This window comes from Fukomys damarensis, unplaced genomic scaffold (genome assembly GCF_012274545.1).
Source record: "Fukomys damarensis isolate Sample0158 unplaced genomic scaffold, DMR_v1.0_HiC HiC_scaffold_35, whole genome shotgun sequence".
NCBI classification, from domain to species: domain Eukaryota; kingdom Metazoa; phylum Chordata; class Mammalia; order Rodentia; family Bathyergidae; genus Fukomys; species Fukomys damarensis.
Window position 1 is genome coordinate 31,481,111 of NW_022900947.1, and position 21,073 is coordinate 31,502,183.

General features: G+C 40.8%; 1 protein-coding gene across 2 annotated transcripts in view; it reads left to right on the forward strand.

Moving 5' to 3' along the window:
* The window catches only part of Nsun7 (NOP2/Sun RNA methyltransferase family member 7), a 41,257-nt gene extending 22,451 nt beyond the window's left edge, over window positions 1–18,806 (forward strand). For both annotated transcript variants that reach the window (XM_010625137.2, XM_010625138.3), the window contains 5 exons: window positions 2,802–2,945; window positions 3,501–3,602; window positions 7,706–7,823; window positions 16,807–16,930; window positions 17,398–18,806. In XM_010625137.2, coding sequence (XP_010623439.1) covers window positions 2,802–2,945; window positions 3,501–3,602; window positions 7,706–7,823; window positions 16,807–16,930; window positions 17,398–18,036 — 1,127 coding nt within the window. In that variant the 3' untranslated portion in view covers window positions 18,037–18,806. The remainder of the gene's footprint in view (window positions 1–2,801; window positions 2,946–3,500; window positions 3,603–7,705; window positions 7,824–16,806; window positions 16,931–17,397) is intronic.
* The last annotated feature ends 2,267 nt before the right edge of the window (window positions 18,807–21,073 follow it).

Here is a 21,073-nt window from a genome sequence, read left to right on the forward strand (position 1 = left end):
CAGTTTGGAAAAGCAGTTTTGTTCACTCAAGTTGAATATATACCTGCATTATCACCCAGCTTTTCCTCCCTCTAAACAAGTGTAAATATGGTGAATACTGCTGCTAAGTGCCATCCCACAGAAAGGCAGGGATCTCGAATACAACAAAGCATTGTGTGGAACTTTAGTAACAGTGTATGTATGACACGTTTCAACCACGGTTCCATTCAAAGCATGTGAATAGCAGATTTGTACTTGAGGTGAATGAGTGCAGAATTTGTTCACATGTTTTGACTGTTGAAGAAAAGCAACAGGTTTTATCAATTTCATTGGAGTTGTGTGAGTGGACCGCTTCAGATTCCAGCTTTTAAAGAAACCTCATCACAAGTGATGAAACTGAGGTATATAGTTATGATCTTGAGATCAAGATTCAGAGTTCTCCATGGAAATCGCCCAGTTCTTGTGTGAAAAAAGCTCACCAATCAAGACCCATTCTCAAGGTGCTGTTGATTGTATTTTTTGACCTTGTTAGAATTGTGCGAGCTGAGTTTATACTCAGGATTAATACTGTGAACTCTGAATATTATAAAGGCTTTTTTGGAGCAATTTAAGAAACTCATGAAGAGGGCCGGGGATCAAACTCAGGCCCTTGTGCTGGCAAGGCAGGTAATGGAACCACTGAGCCAAATCCCTGGGAATTTACTATTGCTACACTGGGGACAAGCTTCTAACACACAAATCCCTGGGGGATGAACCATACCCAAACTATAGAACATTATTTGTGATAGCCTCAAAGTAAAAATAACCCAAATATCTATGCCATAGAATTCTATACAAATGGAACAATTCCACACCTGACAACATGAATAAATCCTACAAACATAATATTGTAGATTATAAGACAGAGAGTTAGATGGAAAGGCACACTATTAATAAAAGGAATGACTCACTAAGAAATTTTAATGACTTATTCATTCAACAAATATATACCAGAGTTTTTTTGTATGCTCTAGGGGTACAGCAGTGAAGTAAAATCTCTGCTCTTCTGAAGTTTATAGCATAGGAGAGGCAGAAAAATATACACTGTGAAGAAAATAGTAGGTTACAGGGATAGTGCTGTGAAGAGGTTGCTCATTTATTGCAGCGGTGATCGGGAGAGGTTTGTTTTTTTTGTTTTTAGGAGAGGCCTTTCTGATAAAGGGGTGTTGGAGAATTGAGCGAAGACTTGCGTGAGTCCGCGTGGAGTAACACACGTGGAGCGTGTTCAGAGTAGTAATAGCCAAGTCCTGAGGTTGTAGATGCTAGCAAGTTCCAAGAACAGTCAGAGGAAGGGTGGTTGGGGCAGAGTGAGTGAGAGGTGTGAGGAGTTCACAGAATGTGTTGGTACAAAAATGGGGCATTCTGTGCCAGAGGAAGGGCTCGGATGTTGGATGAGATGGGGCTGCATCACGGGACTTCTAGCAGAGGAGTGATGAATGTTTGAGCATTTGGTTAGTCCGCGGGTTTGCACGGGCGACTGCATGCAGGTCAGGTGTGACACTGACTTCCGCCAGGTGGGGTGTGGGGGTTGTGAGAAAGGGCAGACTGCGTCTGTCTGGACCGTGTGTTTATTAGATTAAACATGGGCTGTGGGCAGACACAAGGGTTGGGATCAGTGAAGGCTGTTACTTGTTCAGCTGGAAAGGTGAGGCTGCCCTTTCCTGAGATGGGAAGGCGCTATAGGAGGAGTTAGGTTGTGGACAGGATGGATGTGAGATGCCGGCCACTAGGTGGCAGTGTCTGTCAGGCATCTGGGTGTACACATAAATCTGGACTTGTCATCATGTCGATACCATTTAATGTCATGACTCTTGGAAAGAAATCCAATGACTGACACCTGGACATACCATTACAAAGAGGGTGGGAGATTGAATAAGGAGAATCCACTAAGGAGGAGGAATCAAGAAAAAGTGGGCTCAGAAACTGGGCCAGTTGCCACTTTTTGTTGCCTTTGTGATGCTTGGGCACCACCCTGCATTTTCCACTTCCCTGTGCCCAGCTGGCTCAGCAGTGTTCGCCTCTGCCATTAGAGAGTTCTGGAGAGGCTCCTTTATCCCTGGGGGCTGTGTAGCGTCCTGGCAGTGTCACCCGGAGCATGTTTCCTTGGTAACCCTGCCATACCCTCAGAGGGTTGGCCTTAAGGTAGGGGCCCAGATGGTTGTAACCTGAGGGAAGGGAGGCAGACACTCTGAAACAGAACCACATGGTTCTTAGTGGGGTGACTACTGACGTTCACCAGTCTGTACAGGTTTGGCGCCTTAGACTGCTTTTTAAATGTTCTCCATACCCATTTATTGTTCTGGGAATGTTAGAATATAAAGGGATAAAAATGGGAGAGCCTTTGCTGGATATGAAATACCACACTACTTTGTCTCAGTGTTGACCACAATTATATAAGGAAGTCATCCCATTTTATGCATAAGGACATGAGGCTTACAGAGCTTAGGGCACACAGGTCACAGATGGTGAAGCTGGGAGTCAAACTTGAGTCTTTCTGCTTCCAAAGCCCATTTTCCACACTGTCTCCTACTCCTTTAACTTGAATCTGAAATTCAAGATAAAAACTTTAATTTTCAATTTCAGAGTCTTCCTCTCAGGTGGAGAAGGCACTTTATTGAGAAAATTCCTGCATTGACTTTGGGATGTTATTAGAGAATAGTCCTCTTTTCTAACTATATTACAATGCGTTTTCGTGGATTGAGGATTTTAAAATGAATAATACATAGATAAATTCAGATTTTAAATTAATATTTTAACTAAGTTTTGTTTTTTTTTCCTCCTAGATATTGAAATACTTCGTGAAACATTTGTTAACATTGAATCAAAGGACCACAGGTTACAGAAAGTTAAAGTGATCTTGCTGCTTCCTCGGTGTTCAGGAGTGGGTGTTAGTAATCCAGTAGAGTTTATTTTAAATGAATATGAAGGTACCTGTTTTAATTAATTTATTTATTTATTTTTTTTGAGACAGGGTCTCGCTATGTAGTTCAGAATGAACTGGAACTCACTATGTAGCCCAGGCTGGTCTCGAACTCACAGCAACCCTCCTGCCTCTGCCTCCCAAGTGCTGGGATTACAGGTGTGCACCACCATGCCCGGCTTTAATTTCTGAATTATTAAAATTAATTGAGTGGAGCCCATCAGTTTTTTGAAAATGAATATTCTCTCTTTTCTGTATTCATCTCCAGGTTGATTTCATTCTTTCTTCCATGCCTAAATGACTGACATGGCTACTTGGATGACTGTTTCGTAGAGACTTGAAGGAAAATACTATTAAATATTTTCTATGCTCTTTTTGAAAAACAGTACTGCACTAATTATAATTTTAAGTTGACTTTTTAATAGTATCTATTTAGTTTTGATAGATATTTTCTGTGAAAATTTTCATTAGTAGGCAAAATAATTGAAAAATAATGTGATAATAGTAAAAAGTACCTCACAAGAATATATTTAAAAGTGTTTGTTTACTTTTTAAAATGTAGATACAGATTTACTTAAAGATCTGTCCCAAGGAGGGACATCAGAAGATAAACTTCGGGTTCTTGCTCAACAGCAATATGAACAGCTAACACATGCAATGAAATGTAAGTTTCTCATTTGTAATGTTGAGAATCTTGTTAAAATACAGTGTGAATCTTAGAAACATGAATATTTTATTATATTAAAGCAGTGAAGTGGGAACCATAATCAAATTTTCCAGAACATTGTTTCAGTACCTTCACATCACAAAATGTTTATCTTTATCAATGTAATCTGAGTTTTTTTTTTTTTTTTTTGGTACAGGGAATCGAACTCAGGACCTAGCACTTGTGTGGCAGGTGGCAGCACCACTGAGCTAAATCCCCAGTCCCTAATCTAAGTCTTTTAAACTGTATGGGTTATTGTTTTAAACATAGGTTAAAAAAAAAACAACAACATAGGTTTGCTAGCATAGTTTAATTATCTTAATGTTGAGGTGAAATAGTTATGCACATCTATAATTGTACATTTCCACCTTCCTGTTTCTGCCGTAGACATCTTACTTGATCTCATTTTTCTGTTGTCATTTTGCCTACTCGTAAGAGCTCTAATGCAGTCCAAGTTTTGTTTTTGTTTTGTTTTTTGGTACCGGGGATTGAACTCAGGACCTTGCTCTTGCAAAGGCAGGCAGTGGAACCACCGAGCTGAGTTCCTGGCCCCCACAGTAAAAGTTTTAATCTAGCTCTCACCTCTCATAGAGCTGAATTGAGAACAGAAAGTTTTCATTACAGACGAAGCTTGCTCTCTCGACCTGAAGTCTGAATAACGAGGCTCTTTAAGGGTGACTTACATCACTGCTTCAGTCACTCCATTTAGATTTTTATTTTTTTTTTGGTACCCGGGATTGAACTTGGGACTTTGCGCCTGCCTGAGCTAAGTCCCTGGCCCCACTCCATTTAAATTTAAGTACCATTCAGCTCTTGAGTACCACTGCATTTCTGCTGGTGGACATAGAAATCTAGACATCTCCGAAGAATTATTCACCTTCCATTAGTTCTGAGTATATTTATCAAGTGGGTACTCTGGGTTGGATCTTAAGCTGGGCATAGGCTGATGAACATGAATACAATCCTGATGAAGGCTCCAAGATGAGTCATAGATGATTCAGTACATAAAGACAGACACGAGGTAGGAATATGGCACAATAGCACAGAGGAAGTCTGCCCTTTTGGTAGATATTTGAGTGTAATAGTATTGGATATGAGCTATTGAAATAAATTGGCTGGGAGATCAGGAACTTGGAACATACATTTTATTAGTACATGTTTGCAAAACACAGTGAATACATTCATCCTGGGGAGTTGGTATATATGCAGATCCCATTTTACTCCTTTTTACTTCTTCTCATTTACCTCTCTTCCCCTAGATCCTCTTCCCATCTGCAAAAGGTCTACCTTCCTGTTTCCTATCATCTATCTTTTATTTTGCTTAATTATTTATACTGTGGCTTTCTCATATAAGAAGAGCCATGGAATATTTAACTTAAATAACATTTTTTACTAATGCATATTTATTAAATTTTAATTGAATATTTAAAGCTTAAAAAAGCCTTCAGAGGGCCGGGGATTTAGCTCAGCAGTTCCTCTACCTGCATCGCAAGCAGAAGATCCCGAGTTCAATCCCTGGTACCAAAAAAAAAGTATTCAGAGAGAGTTATGAAAAGCAAAAGGATTTAATGATGTAAGCTCTCTCTCTCTTTTTTTTTTTTTGATGTGAGCTCTTTCATGATGCCAATAAATATATTTGGCAGCCCTTGAGATTATGATAGTTTACTGGAAGATGTAGTGTAAAACAAAACCATGTTAGGTAAAGTGAGTAATTAGGAGTTTGTCTCCAAATTTTGACAGAAATAACTGAAAATGGGCTGGGGATTTAGCTCAGGCATGCCACTGCCTGCCTTGCAATTGCAAGGTCCTGAGTTTGACCCCTGGTACAAAAACAACAAAAAAGAAATGAATGAAAGTTCCATTTGAAATTAACCATTTCAGAGATAATTATGCTCAGTCCTCTTATTGTGAAAATAATTTTTAAAATATTTGAACATTGATCACTTATTAGTTGGGCACCTTGCTATTTACAGTATTTGTGTATTATTTTATTTAATCCTTATGAAATCATCTCTCTGAGCTTCTCTTGTCTTCTTTGACCACAGCAACAAGAGGGCCTAGGCTTCTCTAATTCCTTTACCCCCTAAACCTCACAGCTACTCTAGAGAGTAGAGTCCCTGCTCTCTAAAATCACTGGACACACTTCTCTTTAGATCCTTTATCCTGTGAAAGGCCCCTGAGTCAGTCATCTCCTGCACTCAGGTCCCTGTGGCTCTCTTCAGAGCCCCTGTCTCCTCCTCTTCCTGCCCGTGTGCTCCAGAATTCATAGCCCCTCACCAAGAACAATCTCCTCTATTTTAACTTCTCTGTTTTTTTAATTGAGTTTATTGGTACTTTTTAAATATATATAGTACAATTTTGATTTCTCTTTAAATGTTCTCTTCTCTCTATATAACTTGCCTTTTCCCTAAGAAGTGTTTTTCTAAATCTTTCCGCCGTTTTTTTTTTTTTTTAAAACCTGTTACCGGCATATTTTCATTCCTTCCAGTAAGCTGAGCTGGTCTCTTGAAGATCCTCAGTGACCCCATGCTGTCAAATCAACTGGCAGACCTTGCTGCACCGTGACGACCACACCCTCTCCCTTCCTTCTCACCCTCCTCCATCTCCAGACAAACCACATCTCTGCCTTTCCCATTCCCGGGTCGCTGTGTCTTCCTGCTCTCGGCCCCTGTGTCTCGTTGGAGTGTGCCACAGCTCAAGCCTTGCATCTTTTCTTCTGTCTGTACTACATTCCCTTAGTGATCTCATCCAGTGTATGGTTTTAAACACTTCCATGTGACTCCCAAGTTTATATTTTCTGTGCAAACTCTAGGCCTGTAGCTCCAGCCACCCTCCTGACATCTTCCATTAGTGACTAGCAAGGCTCACAGGTCCAAAATGGAAATCCTGATCTTCCACCCAAGAAACAGCTGTTCTTCCTGCAGCACTTCTATTTTAGTTAATGCCAATATCACCTTCTCTTTGTTCAAGCAAAAAACGGTAGCATTGTCCATGACTCCTCTTCCACACCCCCAACCAGCTCTGAGCAGATGAAGTGAGTTCTACATTCAGTCTCAGCCACCTCCACTGTCTGCCCTGTCCACACCGTTACCTCAGCCCAGATCACTTCAGCAGCCTCCTAATTTGTCTGTCCGTTTTCACACCGCCCCCTACTGTCCATTCTCAGCACAGCATCTGGTTTCCCACCTTGAGTAAAAAGTAAAGGAAAAGCCACAGCCATTCATTCTGTGGCCCCAAGTCCTGGTACCTTCAGGGACTCACGTCCCCTTTTCTGACTTCATCTCCCCTCACCCTGTCCTCGTTTCCTTTGCATCCCCCAAGACACGTCATCACCTACCTCTGTGTGTTTCTGTTTTGCTCTTTGTGCTGTGCTAGCCAGTGAGCTCCACGTGACGGGGATTTTTCTCTGTTGTTCACCCATGTGTCCCACATTCTGTGACAGCGCCTGGCATGTGGCAGGGGCCCAGTAACAATGAGCAAATATGTGAGTTGCAGGTGGTGGGACCTCATTTTACAGACAAAGGATTTGGGACTCATTTTCCAAGGTTCACACAGCATTCAATGGAGTCCTTACACCAATTGGATGATGAAGTACAGAGGAATGGCTGAAAGCATCAAGCTCACAGCAGCCTCCAGTGTTTCTTTGTGTTTGTATCCAGTTGGTCCCATAGGTTGAATTTTCAGTCTTGTACAGTCTGGTTAGATTTGCTTTAATTATTGGCTACAGACTACATCATTAATACAGTTTATGCTTTAAAGGAGAGCCATAGTGGAAATCACCCCATCACAACCTGGTAACGCAGCATGGTGGCACATACCTTTAAGAAACTCCAGAACTCAGGAGGTGGAGGCAGGAAGATTGCCATGAGTTCGAGGCCGGCTTGGGCTACATAGTGAGTTCAAGGCCAGCCTGAATTACATAGCAAGATCCAGTCTCAAAAAACCAAACAAATAAACAAAGCCTGGTGGTATTCATAGCAAATACATGTCTGGAAATATAGTAGATGTGCCGTGGCTTGCTAATGGGGCCATTACATTGATTCCATCTTCCTTAATTATAGTTACCAAAGTGCAAGCAGTTGTTTACTGCACATGCTCAGTTTATCCAGAAGAAAATGAAGTGGTTGTTAAGAAAGCCCTGGAATTTCAAGATCATGGGGTTAAAGTGCAACCTTACAGGTAAGAAAAGGATTCTAACAACTTAAACATCTTTGACAATGAAAAATGTTATTTTCTAAGTTGTTCAAAGTCTCTTTTCTTTTTATTAGGCTTTAATTTGACCAAATAACCTAACTTCTGTTTACAAGTGTAGATTCTGTAGTGGCTTTGCATGAACATCCTGTAGCTTGGAATGATCTCTCTCTCTTTCTTTCTCTCTCTCTCTTTCTCTCTCTCTGGATAACTATGTAGTTCAGGCTTCAGGCTGGCTTTGAACTCACTGAGTAGCTCAGGTGTCCTTCAACTCGAGGTGATTTCCTGCCTCAGCCTCCCAAGGTCTGGGGTTATAGCGTGCGCCACCACGCCTGGCTGAGTGAACATTTTCTTATACATAAAAAGGTTCTTCGGTTTTTGTTATTGTTAAAGATAAAGACATTTTTCTCTTCGACTTGATTGGATATGTGCACATCTCCACAGAAGAACAATAAGCATTAAACGACTGTTAGCAGGCAGACAGAGAGCTGCATGTGCATTATCTGAAGACACATTTCTTAAGCCCTTCTAGCCTTCGGCACCCACCAGGACAGAGGTAAAAATAGCCTGGGATCTCCAGTAGCCTCAGGGTAAAATGTTGCAGCCTGAACTCTTGTCATCGAGATGAGGAATAGCTCTAAGAATAAGTGCTGCCAGTTAGCTCCTCAAGACAGAGGATGGGTAAGGGATTTTAAACCTCTAGTTTTTTTTTTTTTTTTTTTTTGGTTTTTTTGAGACAGGGTCTCACTATGTAGTTGAGACTGACCTGGAACTAACTATGTAGCCCAGGCTGGTCTCGAACTCACAGTGATCCTCCTGCCTCAGCCTCCGAAATGCTGGGATTTCAGACATGCGTCACCATGCCCAGCTAAACCTTTAGTTTTTTAACTTGGCTGTCAGCTGTGAACTTGTCCTCAAATTCTTGATGTGCCTGTGGTCTGCTCCTTCTTTTTAGCTTGTCATTTTCCTTTTGCTGTCTCACGGTGGACGTGTGGATCATAGCCACAGCTTTCTTCTTTTTTTTTTTTTTTTTTTTTTTTTTTTTTTCCTTCTTCTGGTACCAGCAATCAAACTCAGGTCCTTGAGCTTGCAAGACAGGTGGAAAAACCACTGAGCTCAATCCCTGGACCCCCTCAGCTTCCATCTTGATGACTTTCTTTGCCTAAAAATTTTTTGGGCAATTGTGTATCTTGTTCATCTGAAGTTGACATTTCTTCGTGTTTAAATAGTTGCAAAATACATTATTTCTAGACTATTATCTTACATATGTTTTAAACTTATTGCTATTAAGTATAAAGATTTTCATTAATTCTTTGGATCTGTAGATTTATCTTGTTGGATTTATGGAAAAATGCTGAATTTCTTAATTCTTTGTCTAAACCACATTTACCTTGTCAAAAAGTCTGCCTTAATATGGCTTTGTAACATAGAAACAAAGAAGGGAAAGGAGGGAAGAAATACTTTCTTTAGAGGAAGTACTTGAGAAAAACTGTTTAAGAACCCGTGTTCTAGACTCTTCCTGCCTCATCAGTAGGTAAGAAACATGGTCAGCCTCGCTAACGGAGAAATGAACTTTGAATCAACAATGAAATCTCATCTTTTTGCCCCTCAGATTGGTAATGATTTAAAGTCTAATAAACCCCAGCATTTGTGAAGCTGCAGGGAAACAGATTTATAAAAGTAAATATTTTGGTGCTTGATTTACCAATTCTGATGATGGAAGGGAAGGAGGGAAGGTCAGAGAGAGAGGGAGGGAGGTATGCGGTTCAGGAACAGCTTTCTTAAAGACTTCTTGGCAAACTGTCTTGCCGTGAGAGAAGAGGGCCGTGTCCCAAGCTGTTCCTCTTCTTAGCACCCAGAGATTTTAACATCCCAGGACAAGGCACTAAAACAAGCTGGGTAACAGTTGTGCCCTTTTTGTTGCGTGGTTAAGTGGGAGAAGGGTACTGTGAATGGAGACAGGGAAATGTGGATGTAAAATACAGTCAGTGATATGGCCCACCTCTTGGGCCTTTCTGGGGATTGACTGTATGAATACATAACAATACTTGGCACTTTGTAAATGTTCAAAAATTGTTGTCATCATTGTCATCAGTGTTATCAATCTGTAAACTGTATGTTCGTGTACTTTGCTACTGTTCAAGTGGATAATTAGTCTTTTTCTTTGTCTGTATTCTGTTGCATATTAGGGACATTAGTTGCTTTCATATGAATTACAAATACGATTATATTGCTTATCAATTTTTCTTTTTCTTTTTAAAATTATTGTTACCTAGTACATAAACAGTACATATTAAGGGAGAACCATATAATGTTTCAATACATGTATTCATTATATGACAGTTAAATATATCTGTCTCCTCAAGCATTTATTGTTGCTTTATGGCAAAAACTTTCAAAATCTTTTCTTGTAGCTCTTTGAAATGTACACTGCTATTACCTGTAGTCATGTTCCTATGCAGTAGCACACAGAACTTCTCCTTAACTGTAGAGTCTGTCACTCAGCCTTTCCCCTTTCCTACTCCCAACAGATATTTCACATTTTTGTGTAGATAATTGTATTAATCTTTTCCTTACAACTCCTACGCCTGAGGTAAATTCAATACCCAATTTAAAAAATCTTTTTGTTAGTTTTCTTTTAGCCCTTTTATAACTATATCTTTTTATATTTAAATAATTTACTTATCTTCATCTCTATAAATAAAATATGGGTTGATTCCTTCCTCTCACTCTTGCTCTTGTTCTCTGTCATACTGGGGATTGAACCCAAGCCCTTTCCTCTGCACTATACACCTAACCATTTATTTATTGATTTACTTATTGTTGTTATTGTTTTTATTTTGAGACAGCTTTCACTAAGTCACTGAATTGCTCAGTTTGGGCTCAAATTTAAGATCCTCTTGCCTTGATTTTCCAGAGTTCTGGAATTACAGTGTGCACCACCAAATCCAGTTTGGATCAATTTTTATTTTTTCCCCAAATTATCTTTCCCTGCCCTACCCCCAGCTACTATTTTAAATGCCATTTTTTTGATATGCTATAATCCCATTTATACTTCTGTGTGAGTCTGTAATTCTATTCCATTGAATTCTGATTATTTCTATACCAATATGACAATGCTTTAATTACCGTAGTTTTAAATAGCTTTTTAAAACTTATTTTTGTTAATTACAAAAACTCATTCACATTTACACATCAAATAAAATAGCCCAAAGACACATAATGAGAGGATTACTAATTTCCTCCATTGTCTCTGCTCTTGGGAATCCCAGAGTTTCCCCTTAGCACTAAAGCAGGGCCCTGTGGGGTTCCTTAATGAGCCAGGTTTGCTGTTTGTTCCTGTTTATGATGTGAAGGTCCAGGGGAAACCAGAGGGACTGGGCGCGGGATGACATCAACCTAGAGGTGTGGTATTTTACCGCCATGGCAGTGTCCCACTGAATGTGGCCAGAGGATGTGTGTGCAGTATTTTGCTATGGGTGACTCACACATTAAGTGCACATAACTTCTTTTTTTACTGAGATTCCCCATACTGTACAATTCACCGTTTTAAAGTATACTATTCAGCACTTTAAAATTCTGTATATTTACAAAGCTGTGCGGCCATCACCACTGTGGATTTCCAGCACATTTTCATCACCCCTTAAGAAACCCCCATCCATTAGGCAGCCACTTGCTGTTCTGCCCCTCCCCAGCCCTGGAAACCACTAATCTACTTCCTGTCCCTGTGGACATGCCTATTCTGGGCATTTCATATAAATGAAATCACACAGTGGGGTGGTCTTTTGTGTCTGGATTCTTCCTCTTGCCATATTGTTTTCAAGGTTCATCCACGTTGCAGAAGTATGAGAATAGCATTGTTTTGAAAGGCCAGATAATCCTTCCATGGTATATGTTCATTGGTTTGATGGGCGTTTGGGTTGTTTCATCTTTTGGGTGTTAAGCATAATCCTGCTGTAAGATTTTGTATACAAGCTTTTGTGCAGACACAGGTATGCATTTCTCCTGGGTGTATTACCAAGGCGTGGCGTTGCTGGGTCACGTGGCCGCTCTGCGTTTAATCATTCAGCGGGCACACTTTCCCAGAATACTTGCATTATTGATATTCCCATCAGCAGTGTAGGAGGGTTCCAGCTCCTCCACATTCTCACCAACACTGTTGTTTTGTTGTACCTTTTAAATTCTAGCTGGCCTTCTGGGTGTGCAGTATATTAAGTCGTTATAGTTTATAGATTTGTATTTCTCTGGTGACCATGATGCTGAGTATATTTCCATGTGGCCATTTGTTTATCTTCCTCTGACAAGTGTTCACTCCTATCTGTTGCTAATTTTTAGATCGTGTAATGGTTTAGAAATAAAATGCACCCCAAAGCCTCACGTGTGTTGGATCCTCATGTGTTTGGATCCTGGGGTGCTGTAGCTGACTGGCTGTCAGGAAGTGGGGCTTGTGTGGTGGTGGGGGCATGACCTGGAAGGGAATGTTTCTCCTGGGCTCCTCCCTTCTCTCTCTGCCTCCTGGCGGCCATGGGTTGGGCATATTTTCCTCTGCTTTGCCCCTTGCCATCCCGTTTCTGCTTTGCAGCCTGTCAAACATGGACTGAAACCATGAGCCAAAATAAACCTCTCCTCTTGTAAGTTGCAGGTGCTGGGTATTTTGTCCCAGTGTGGAAAGGTGACTAAGACAAACTGGGTTATTTGACTTTTTATTGTTGATTTGTAAGAGTCCTTCTGCATGCCAGACTCTTATCACATACTGATTTGTAAACATTTTTCCAATTCTGTGGGCTTTTTACTTTCTTGATAGTGACCTCTGATGCACAAATTTAATTTTGTATAGTTTATCTATTTTGTTGCTTGTGCATCAGGTGTCCTATCTGTGAAACTGTCACCTATATAAGGTCACAGAGATTTACAATTATGTTTTCTTCTAATGCTCATCAGTAGCACATATACCTGCCTCTCGAGGAGAATCTGCGTGTCTGGACTGTACGATAGAGGTGGCTCCCACCATCCTCACTGCTGTCGGGGAGCCCGGCCTAGAGAAGACTCCATGGTGCTATGGTGCCCTCTCCCCAGCACTTTCCTCCTATTGCTCCATGAGGGTGTCCCAGAGCCAGCTCTCAGCAGAGTCCTTCCCCTAATAGGACATCTCCTCTGCTACTACTAGCCGTGGCAGGCTGGTGTTCTACCTCACTTAACATGATCCATTGTGTACTCGTTTTCTATTTCTGCTTAAGAAATAACCACAAACTTAGTGGCTAGAAACACTTATTAATCAGCTCACAGTTGGGGCTCGGCAGAGCTGGGCCTTGGCTGAGGACATCAGCCAGGCTGCTCTCAGAGGGCTCTGGTTGTGGTTCTGAAGGACCCATCTCCATGCTAGTGAGCAGTCAACCCAAGCCTGCTGTCAGATTGGTGTGCCCTGCAGTGAGGTCTGTCCTTGAGTCTGGCAGAGGTGTGTCATGTCCACCGTGTGTTTCAGTCTCTGCAGACTCCTATCTGTGACCTCTGCCTCCAGCTTGAAGGGGCACATGTGGTTAGGTCAGGTCCCCCACAAGAGGTCTTCATTTTTAAGGTTTAGTAATGGGATTTACTTACACATGCAAAATCCCTTCTGTCATGTGTGTCAATGTCCTAGGCTGCTGACCTACATCACCCCAAACTCAGTGGGGTGAGTATCACAAGGACAGTTATCACAAGGGCAGTTAATTCTTGCACAGACTAAGGTCTTGGCAAGGTTGGTTCCGATGGAGCCTGTGATCAAGAATGTTCTATGCACTCTCCCAGTTTCTGGCAGTTGCCAGAAGTTCGTGGTATTCTTTAGCTTGTAGTTGTGTCACTCCAACCTCTGGCCCATCTCACAAGTCCTCTCCCCTTCTTATTGGGGCTTCAGTACTGGATTTAGTGTTCACCCCACTCTAGTGTGATTTCATCTTAAGTAATTATCTACACAGGCCCGTTCCCACGTAAGGTCACTTCTAGGGTTTTGAGTGTACATGAATTTAGCGGGGAATCCACAAAGTCCACTCCGTGGTCTCCCAAAATTCACACCTGTCTCATGTGCAAAATACTCCTTCCACCTCAACATCTCCAAGTCTTTATCCATTAGAATATCCACTTACACATCCAAATTCTTGTCTAAAAAGAATCCCAAAGGTCATCACACAAAGCAGGTTTGAGAGAGACTCTGAGTATAATCTTATTTTATTACTCTCTTTCCTTTAAGGGTGAAAGAGGCACAGGCTGCTGTGACCTCTGGGCTCTGTCACTTACTTACTGGTTGAAGGACTTGTGCAGGATCAGGCTTGTGGATCAGCTTCACTCAGCTCTCGTATTTTCACCTCTAAATGAGCAGCATTTCTGTATGCAGTTTCCTCTGAGAAATGAGATGAGTGAAGGATGTAAGGTACCTGCAGGATGCCTGGCATACAGATGCACGAGCATGTGACAAATGGCATCTTCCAACAGTGACACTGCTGTGGGACTGGCAGCACCAGAAACGTTAATGCCGTTCTGGTTTGTGAAATCTCTGAGTGACTCTCCAGTGCATCTTGTCCGTACTCATTGCCTTGTCCTCAGAGTTCTGCCTGCCTCCTTCCTGGAGGAAAACTTCTCAGGTCAGGCAGATCGGGGTTGGGGGTAATGTGCACTCAGAACCTTTTCCTACAGAGCATGTTTGCCTGTCTGACAGTGATGCCAGGGATCCAAAACTCACTTTAAAAAGTACTCGCCAGGGTCAGGGATTTAGCTCAGTGGTGCCACTGCCTGCCTTGCAAGCATAAGGTCCTGAGGACAAACGATAAATAAACAAATAAATAAAAAGTACTTCCCAAAACTCTTAATAGACAAAAAGAAAATACACTTTATGATTAAAAAAAGAGAAGAGGAAATGGATGTAAACTAGGGTTTGGAAATCATTTTGTAGTAGCAATTTCTGCATGGTAACTTGACTAATCTTAATTGTGCATTATTGTTATTATTTTAAAAGATAGTATACATGTAGCTAAACAGGTAATAGTCTTATTAAATATTTAATAAATATTTACCTACCAGATACTATGGTCAGTGAATTAAAATAAACTCCAAACCTTCATATTTATATTTTGAAGCCAAATATATTCCAGATTAATATGAAATAATGATTTTTCATTGAGTGTTCTTTACAAATATATATGTGAACAAATTTTTAAAAATAATTTCTATGTGTGTAGAGAATAAATATATAGGCTGTGTATCCCTTCTCCAAAATGCATGGGATCAGAAGTATTTCAGTTTAGAATTTTTTGGATTTTGGAATATTTGCATATGCCTAATGAGGTATTCTGAGGAGGAGATCCAAGCCTAGAAACAAAACTCATTTATGTTTCATGTGCACATTAAACACAGTCTGAAAGTAATTTCATACAATATTTTTAGTGTTCCTATAAGTTGACTGTGACACATCACAAGATCAGATGTGGCATTTCTACCTGTGGCATCATGGCACACTCAAAAAACTGGATTTTGGAGTATATTGGGTTTTAGATTTTTGGAGTAGGGACGCTCAACCTGTATAAAAAGGACTCAGAAATTGTTGGCTGGCTCTGAGGTTGGTGCGGAGCGGCTGATTCTCTCCTATTCAGGATCTACAGGGCTGTTTCACTCAGATGCATTCCACCATCACGGCCAGTCTCCATGAATTGCCACCGTCAGCGGGCAGACCCGTGCCCCTGCCGTGTCTGACTGCCCCCCTCCACTTGTCCTTACCCGATGCCCAGCCACATGGATACACTTCCTGTAGTTGAGCACTTTTATCACACTTGTGCTTTTCTTCATGCTTTCTGTCCAAAATCACCCTCTCTGCCTTATTAGAAACCTACTTATTTTTCAGGGCACAGCATCAGTGCCCCTTCCACTGCAAAGTCTTCGTGTCTGCCGTCTCCCATGGCCAGAATGAATTGTGCCTTACTTTGCTCTCCTACATAGTTTTGTCACCATTCTATTCACATCTGGTCTTCTTAACATTATTGTAAGCTGAATGATTTCCCCAACTAAACTGTAAACTAAGAGGATTAATGTTTTATCCATGTACTTTGCATTATGTAGGCAAGTAATGAATACATATAAGTTCAAAATTTGTTTTACATTTCAGAATATACAACATATTTCAAAAAGATTTCCTGATTATTTTAATTAATGAGGACTAATATTTAATTGCTTTGAGTTCTTAAATGTTTTAATCCTAAACCCAAGGAAATATAAGACTATAAGAATCATTTATTCATAAATTAACTATTAAATGAGAGATTAAGTATAAAAACCAAATTTTTATTGTAAACATATATAAATAAGGGATCTACTTTTTTTTGGTTGTTTGTTTGTTTTTTGAGACAGGGTCTCACTATGTAGTGAGACTGACCTGGAACTCACTATGTAGCCCAGGCTGGTCTCGAACTCACAGTGATCCTCCTGCCTCAGCCTTTCAAGTGCTGGAATTACAGGCATGCGCCACCATGCCCAGCCAGGGATCTACTTTTAACATGAAGTCTTCTATTATGTACTTCTTGAACAATATAATTCATTCATTAACATGCCAAAAGTGATTGGAAGAATAATGTAGTTTAAATGATACATTATATTTTTATAGTGTAATTATGTAAAAAGTAACCCAAAGGAAGAAAGCATACATTCTGTATTCTGGTAATATGGAAAAGAAATTTGGAGTTGGGCGTTTGTGATAGTTATACACATTTACCTGCTTTGATAATGTTTTAATTAGTGACTTGGGAAAGTTTTTAGTTTGTTAAAAGTTTGTTATTCTAGCATAGTTATTTAAAGATGGTGAACTTGGGAAGTATAAATTATGAACTAATATGAAATATTAATTTTTACTTACATGATTGGTGAAACAGAATTATGTTTAGTTGCAAACTGTTTTCTGTCCCTCTTGCGGGGAGGACTCGCTTCTGATGTCCACTCATTTCTGTTGCAGGCTCAGTCCTCCTGTTCTCCCCCTGTGCTCCTTGAAGGAAATCCATTTGTCTACTGATAAGTTTTTCAGAATGGAACCATCTGAGATCAACAATAGTTGTTTTCTTTCTATTTTAACAAGAGAGGTAAGGAAAAGAAAAATCCCAGTGTATGTCCTACTTTGGAGTTGGGGAACAACGGCCCAGGTGGAGCAGCTGGGAACGTTGAGCATTTTGTGGTCACTCAGTAGTGCACGTGCAGGAGAGAGCACCAGTACTGAGTGTGAATAACCCCTATTCTTTACGCTCCTCCTGATGCTACTTTTCTGCCTGCCCTCTGCTCTAACCTCACCAAACAGTTTGGCAACATCTGGTGCATCTGCCCTAACCAAAGAAAGTAGCAGGGTAGTTCTTTTTGCCAGGGTTAAAAATGAGGGAGTCAAAAATTTTAAAAAGTCATTTGCTGATGCTTGTGATCTGTGTTAGCGACTAAGGCCTAAAAACCAATTATTTTAGTATAATAAAGATAATCTATTTCACAGAAACACCGGCAGGCATTTTTTACACACAGTAAGAGCCACCTCTCACGTTAATGAGTACCTCTTGCCTTGCAGCGGGACCCATCTGAGGCCGTGTCTGTGAAAGATGTTTTGGCCCGGGCTGCAGCAAAGGGTCTGCTTGAGGGGATTGAGTTAGGAAAATCATCAAAACGGGAGAAAAAAAAGAAGAAATCCAAGACATCATTGCCCAAAGCTCCTGGTAATGATAATTACGGCATCCAAATGAAGATAGCGGAGTTCCTGACTCGAGAAAGTAAAGCAAGCACCAATCAATCAGAGACATTAACGACAAAAGCACCTCTTCCACAGAAAAGTGTGACTCAAGTGGGTTCTAATACCCAGGTCAGAAAACCCAGCAAGCCTGCCGCCAATCCTTTAACGCCCACCTTGGTGAAGAACTCCTGTCCTTCCAGGCCGTGGGAGCGGCAGACACAGTTCCGGAGACCTCGACCGGAAGGCAAAATGGTTGCTCTGAAACCCGTGGAGATCGTTTTGCCTACAGTGATGTTTCCATTTTCAGGTCCCCAAGGGGTCCGATCTCAGATGCCAGCTCCACATTTCTTCTGTCGTTGGATTGGACCCAAGACTAGTGCACCCAGCTGCCTTCCCACCCCATCAATATCCATAAGAGGGGAGAAGCTGAAGGAAAACTCCCCTTCCTCCCTACTCCGGCATCCCCGGCCATGGCTCTGACCGCCCTTGCTTCTCACGTGCCTAGGAACAGGCGATTTCCTCCAGTCTGGTGTTCTGCAAGGTTAGATGTAGCCAAGCAAGATGCTCAGCCCTTCATCATCTAGTATCTTCTAAATGGGTATTACCTCCTGAGAAGTCAGACAGGGGAGAAACAGTGCTGTAGGTCACTAAAAGAGCAGAATTCAGCTCCCAGCAGCTCAGCCCTGATCTGTTTTAGAGCTGGAGATGCCCAGTGAACTGTTAGCTCTGCCCTGCTCCTGCCTCCATCTGGGTTACAGCTGCCCCAAGTCTCTAGAAGGGAAGCAGTTGCTTTGCATCCTTACAGAAGGCAGCAGCGGATGCCAGGCACAGGCCTGTCCCTCCAGCTGCCGGCCATTCCTCAGTAACCAGGGAGCTCAGCTGTACTTGGAACTTTTAAAATCAACATCAAGGTTAATTTTTTCCTTCAGTATCAAACTATTCCTGAAATGGCATAACATAAGTGTTTGTAATGGTACTGAGCTTGAGTAAGAAGCATAGAAGTGTAAGCTGTTTCTTGTGGGAAGAGATTCCAGCGTCAGTAGACTGAGCACGTCCCTCCTGCCCTCCTGCCTGTTTATGCCAAACCCTGTTCTGAAAAATGGCTGTGAGCAAATTTTCCACCGAAATATTCCTTTCAGAGAAAGGGGTGAAACTCTTGGACACAAGTGATACATGTTGAGAAACCCATAAAGATTTCTGATCCTACTCAAAGATCAGGTGATAAAGCAAAATGTATGAGCCATTGCAAATGGCACACAATGGAAATCAAACTTCGGTAAATCATTTCTCATGCACAATTAAAATATATTGTTGCACTGTTAATTACTTTAAACGCCAGATTCTTCTTGAATCTAATTCCCTACACATTTCCTACAAATACTACTATGATTATTATTTCTGGGTGTACTTCATTTTTTCATTACAGCAACAGAAACTTTCACATTAAATGAAGTCTACAACTATTAATCTTAACTGTTTAAAAAAAAGTTGACACATCCATAATTTGAGTTTAAAGTTTTATTTCCAGAATCGAGTTGTGTAGAGGTATTGGTAAATTCCTAAATGCTCAATTCACGTTACATGGTTTTAGTGGTTAGGTTTGTTTGAGCTCTTATATTCTATTTTTCATGTGGGGAGAATAGTGACTTTCATTTTCATAGTGCTGTATGTGTTTCAGCTAAAGATTTACATTTTTCAGGAAAATCTTTTAGACTTTTTACACCTTTGAAATAGGCTCCTTGTATTTGTTTCCTGAATTTTTGTTACTTACGATTCTATAGGAATATTTTATCCTATTTTTTTGTTTTGGTACCAGGGATTGAACTTGAGACCGAGTTTGTGAGACAGGTGGCAGAACCACTGAGCTAAATCCCTGGCCCTATAGGAGTTTTCAATTCTCAGCTTATTTTACTGATTTAAAAATATCAGAAACTACATGTCTCCAATTACAGTATGTGTTTCATTCTATTATCTCCACCCACATCTGGTTTAAAGCACCCTATACCGGCAGCAGGGCAGTGTAGCTTCGTTTAGTGTTGTTCAGTGTTATCTTACCTGAAAGATCTTACCTTTTTCCTACCCTCAGCCCCATCCGAGGCTGAAAAGTGTTCCATGTCTGAAAGTAGCAGGTCTGAGATTTTTATTTTCAAGCGCATTTTCTGGGTTGTGTTCTGAAGTATCCTAGGGTGTTTTCTAATCTCTATAGCGCCTGTGATTCATGTCACAACTCAGAACCACTAACTTTCAATATCTCCTATTGTCCACCTTGGCACTAAATTATTTTTCTTTTTAGAAGTTTATTAACTAGGCCTGCATTTTATTCTTTTGAGAATTTCTGAGGACTGGATCAGTACTTTGACAAGAGTAAAAAGGGCAACTTTTTTTTAGGATAAAAGCAAAATGAGAGAATTCCATTGAAGAGTACTGAATATTGATTACACTAACCCAATGTGGCATTTTAGTTAACTTTTTTTTTTCTTTTCCTGGTACTAGGGATTGAACTCGGGACCTTGCACTTGCCTGGCAAACACGGTTCCGCTGAGCTACACCCCCAGCCCTTGAACTTCTTAAAGTATTTAAAAAAATCTAAAATAAACTAGTCGGTGATTTGGCTCAGTGGTTCTCCCGCCTGCCTCACAAGCATAAGGGCCAGAGTTTGATCCCTGGTACAAAAACAAAAAACAAACTGTGGGTATTTAGATATTCCAATAGAACATTTGGGTTACAATTATGCTTACGATGAAAATCTTGAAACCAAAGTGAACTTTTGTTCCTTGAGAGTCAGTGCCTCTGAAGGCGTGAGAGAGAGGATTCTGGGAGAAGCTTGAGGAGCAAAGGGCAGGGATATGAGTCAGTCTGTCTTCCTCTTCTGTGTGTCCGCTTACCCTGAACCACAGCAAGTTGAGGTCCCAGCTGTTTCACTGGTGCCTATACGTCTGTTCTTTGTTCTCTGGTTAGCTTCTTAATAAGCTTCCTTGTGCAGAAAGAGTTTAATTCTATAAAGACTGCTACACTGGTGACTACTTGGGCTCGTGTCCAGAATACCTGCTGTCTTTCCTCATCATCAAACAAGACCCAGGTAATTACGCAAAATTTACTTTCCTGTTCTTGCCAGGTGGAAAGATGCAATCACTAATCAGAGCTGAATCTGACATCACCAAAATGATTTGTAAAACACTTACTCTGATGATATAAAAATAAAATGACTAGTGTAGCGATACTGCCTATATTTCTATTTCTCATATATACACTGAGTTGTCAGAACAATGAGCCAAACATTTTATGCAGCTATATTATTCTCACAGTATATTACATTTAAATGTGTAAAAGTGGTCAATAGCAAAAGGAAAATGAAACATCCTTTTGGGGCGAACTGGCTGCTCCTGATGCCAGGGACTGCTCTCTGTGGTGTGAGGATCTTTGCCTCGAACCCTAAGTAACTTCCATTTCACGCTCCTGGTTGTACACACGTGTTAGACGTGATTTAGGTTAAGTCTGGCTAACTGGAGAGCAGTGT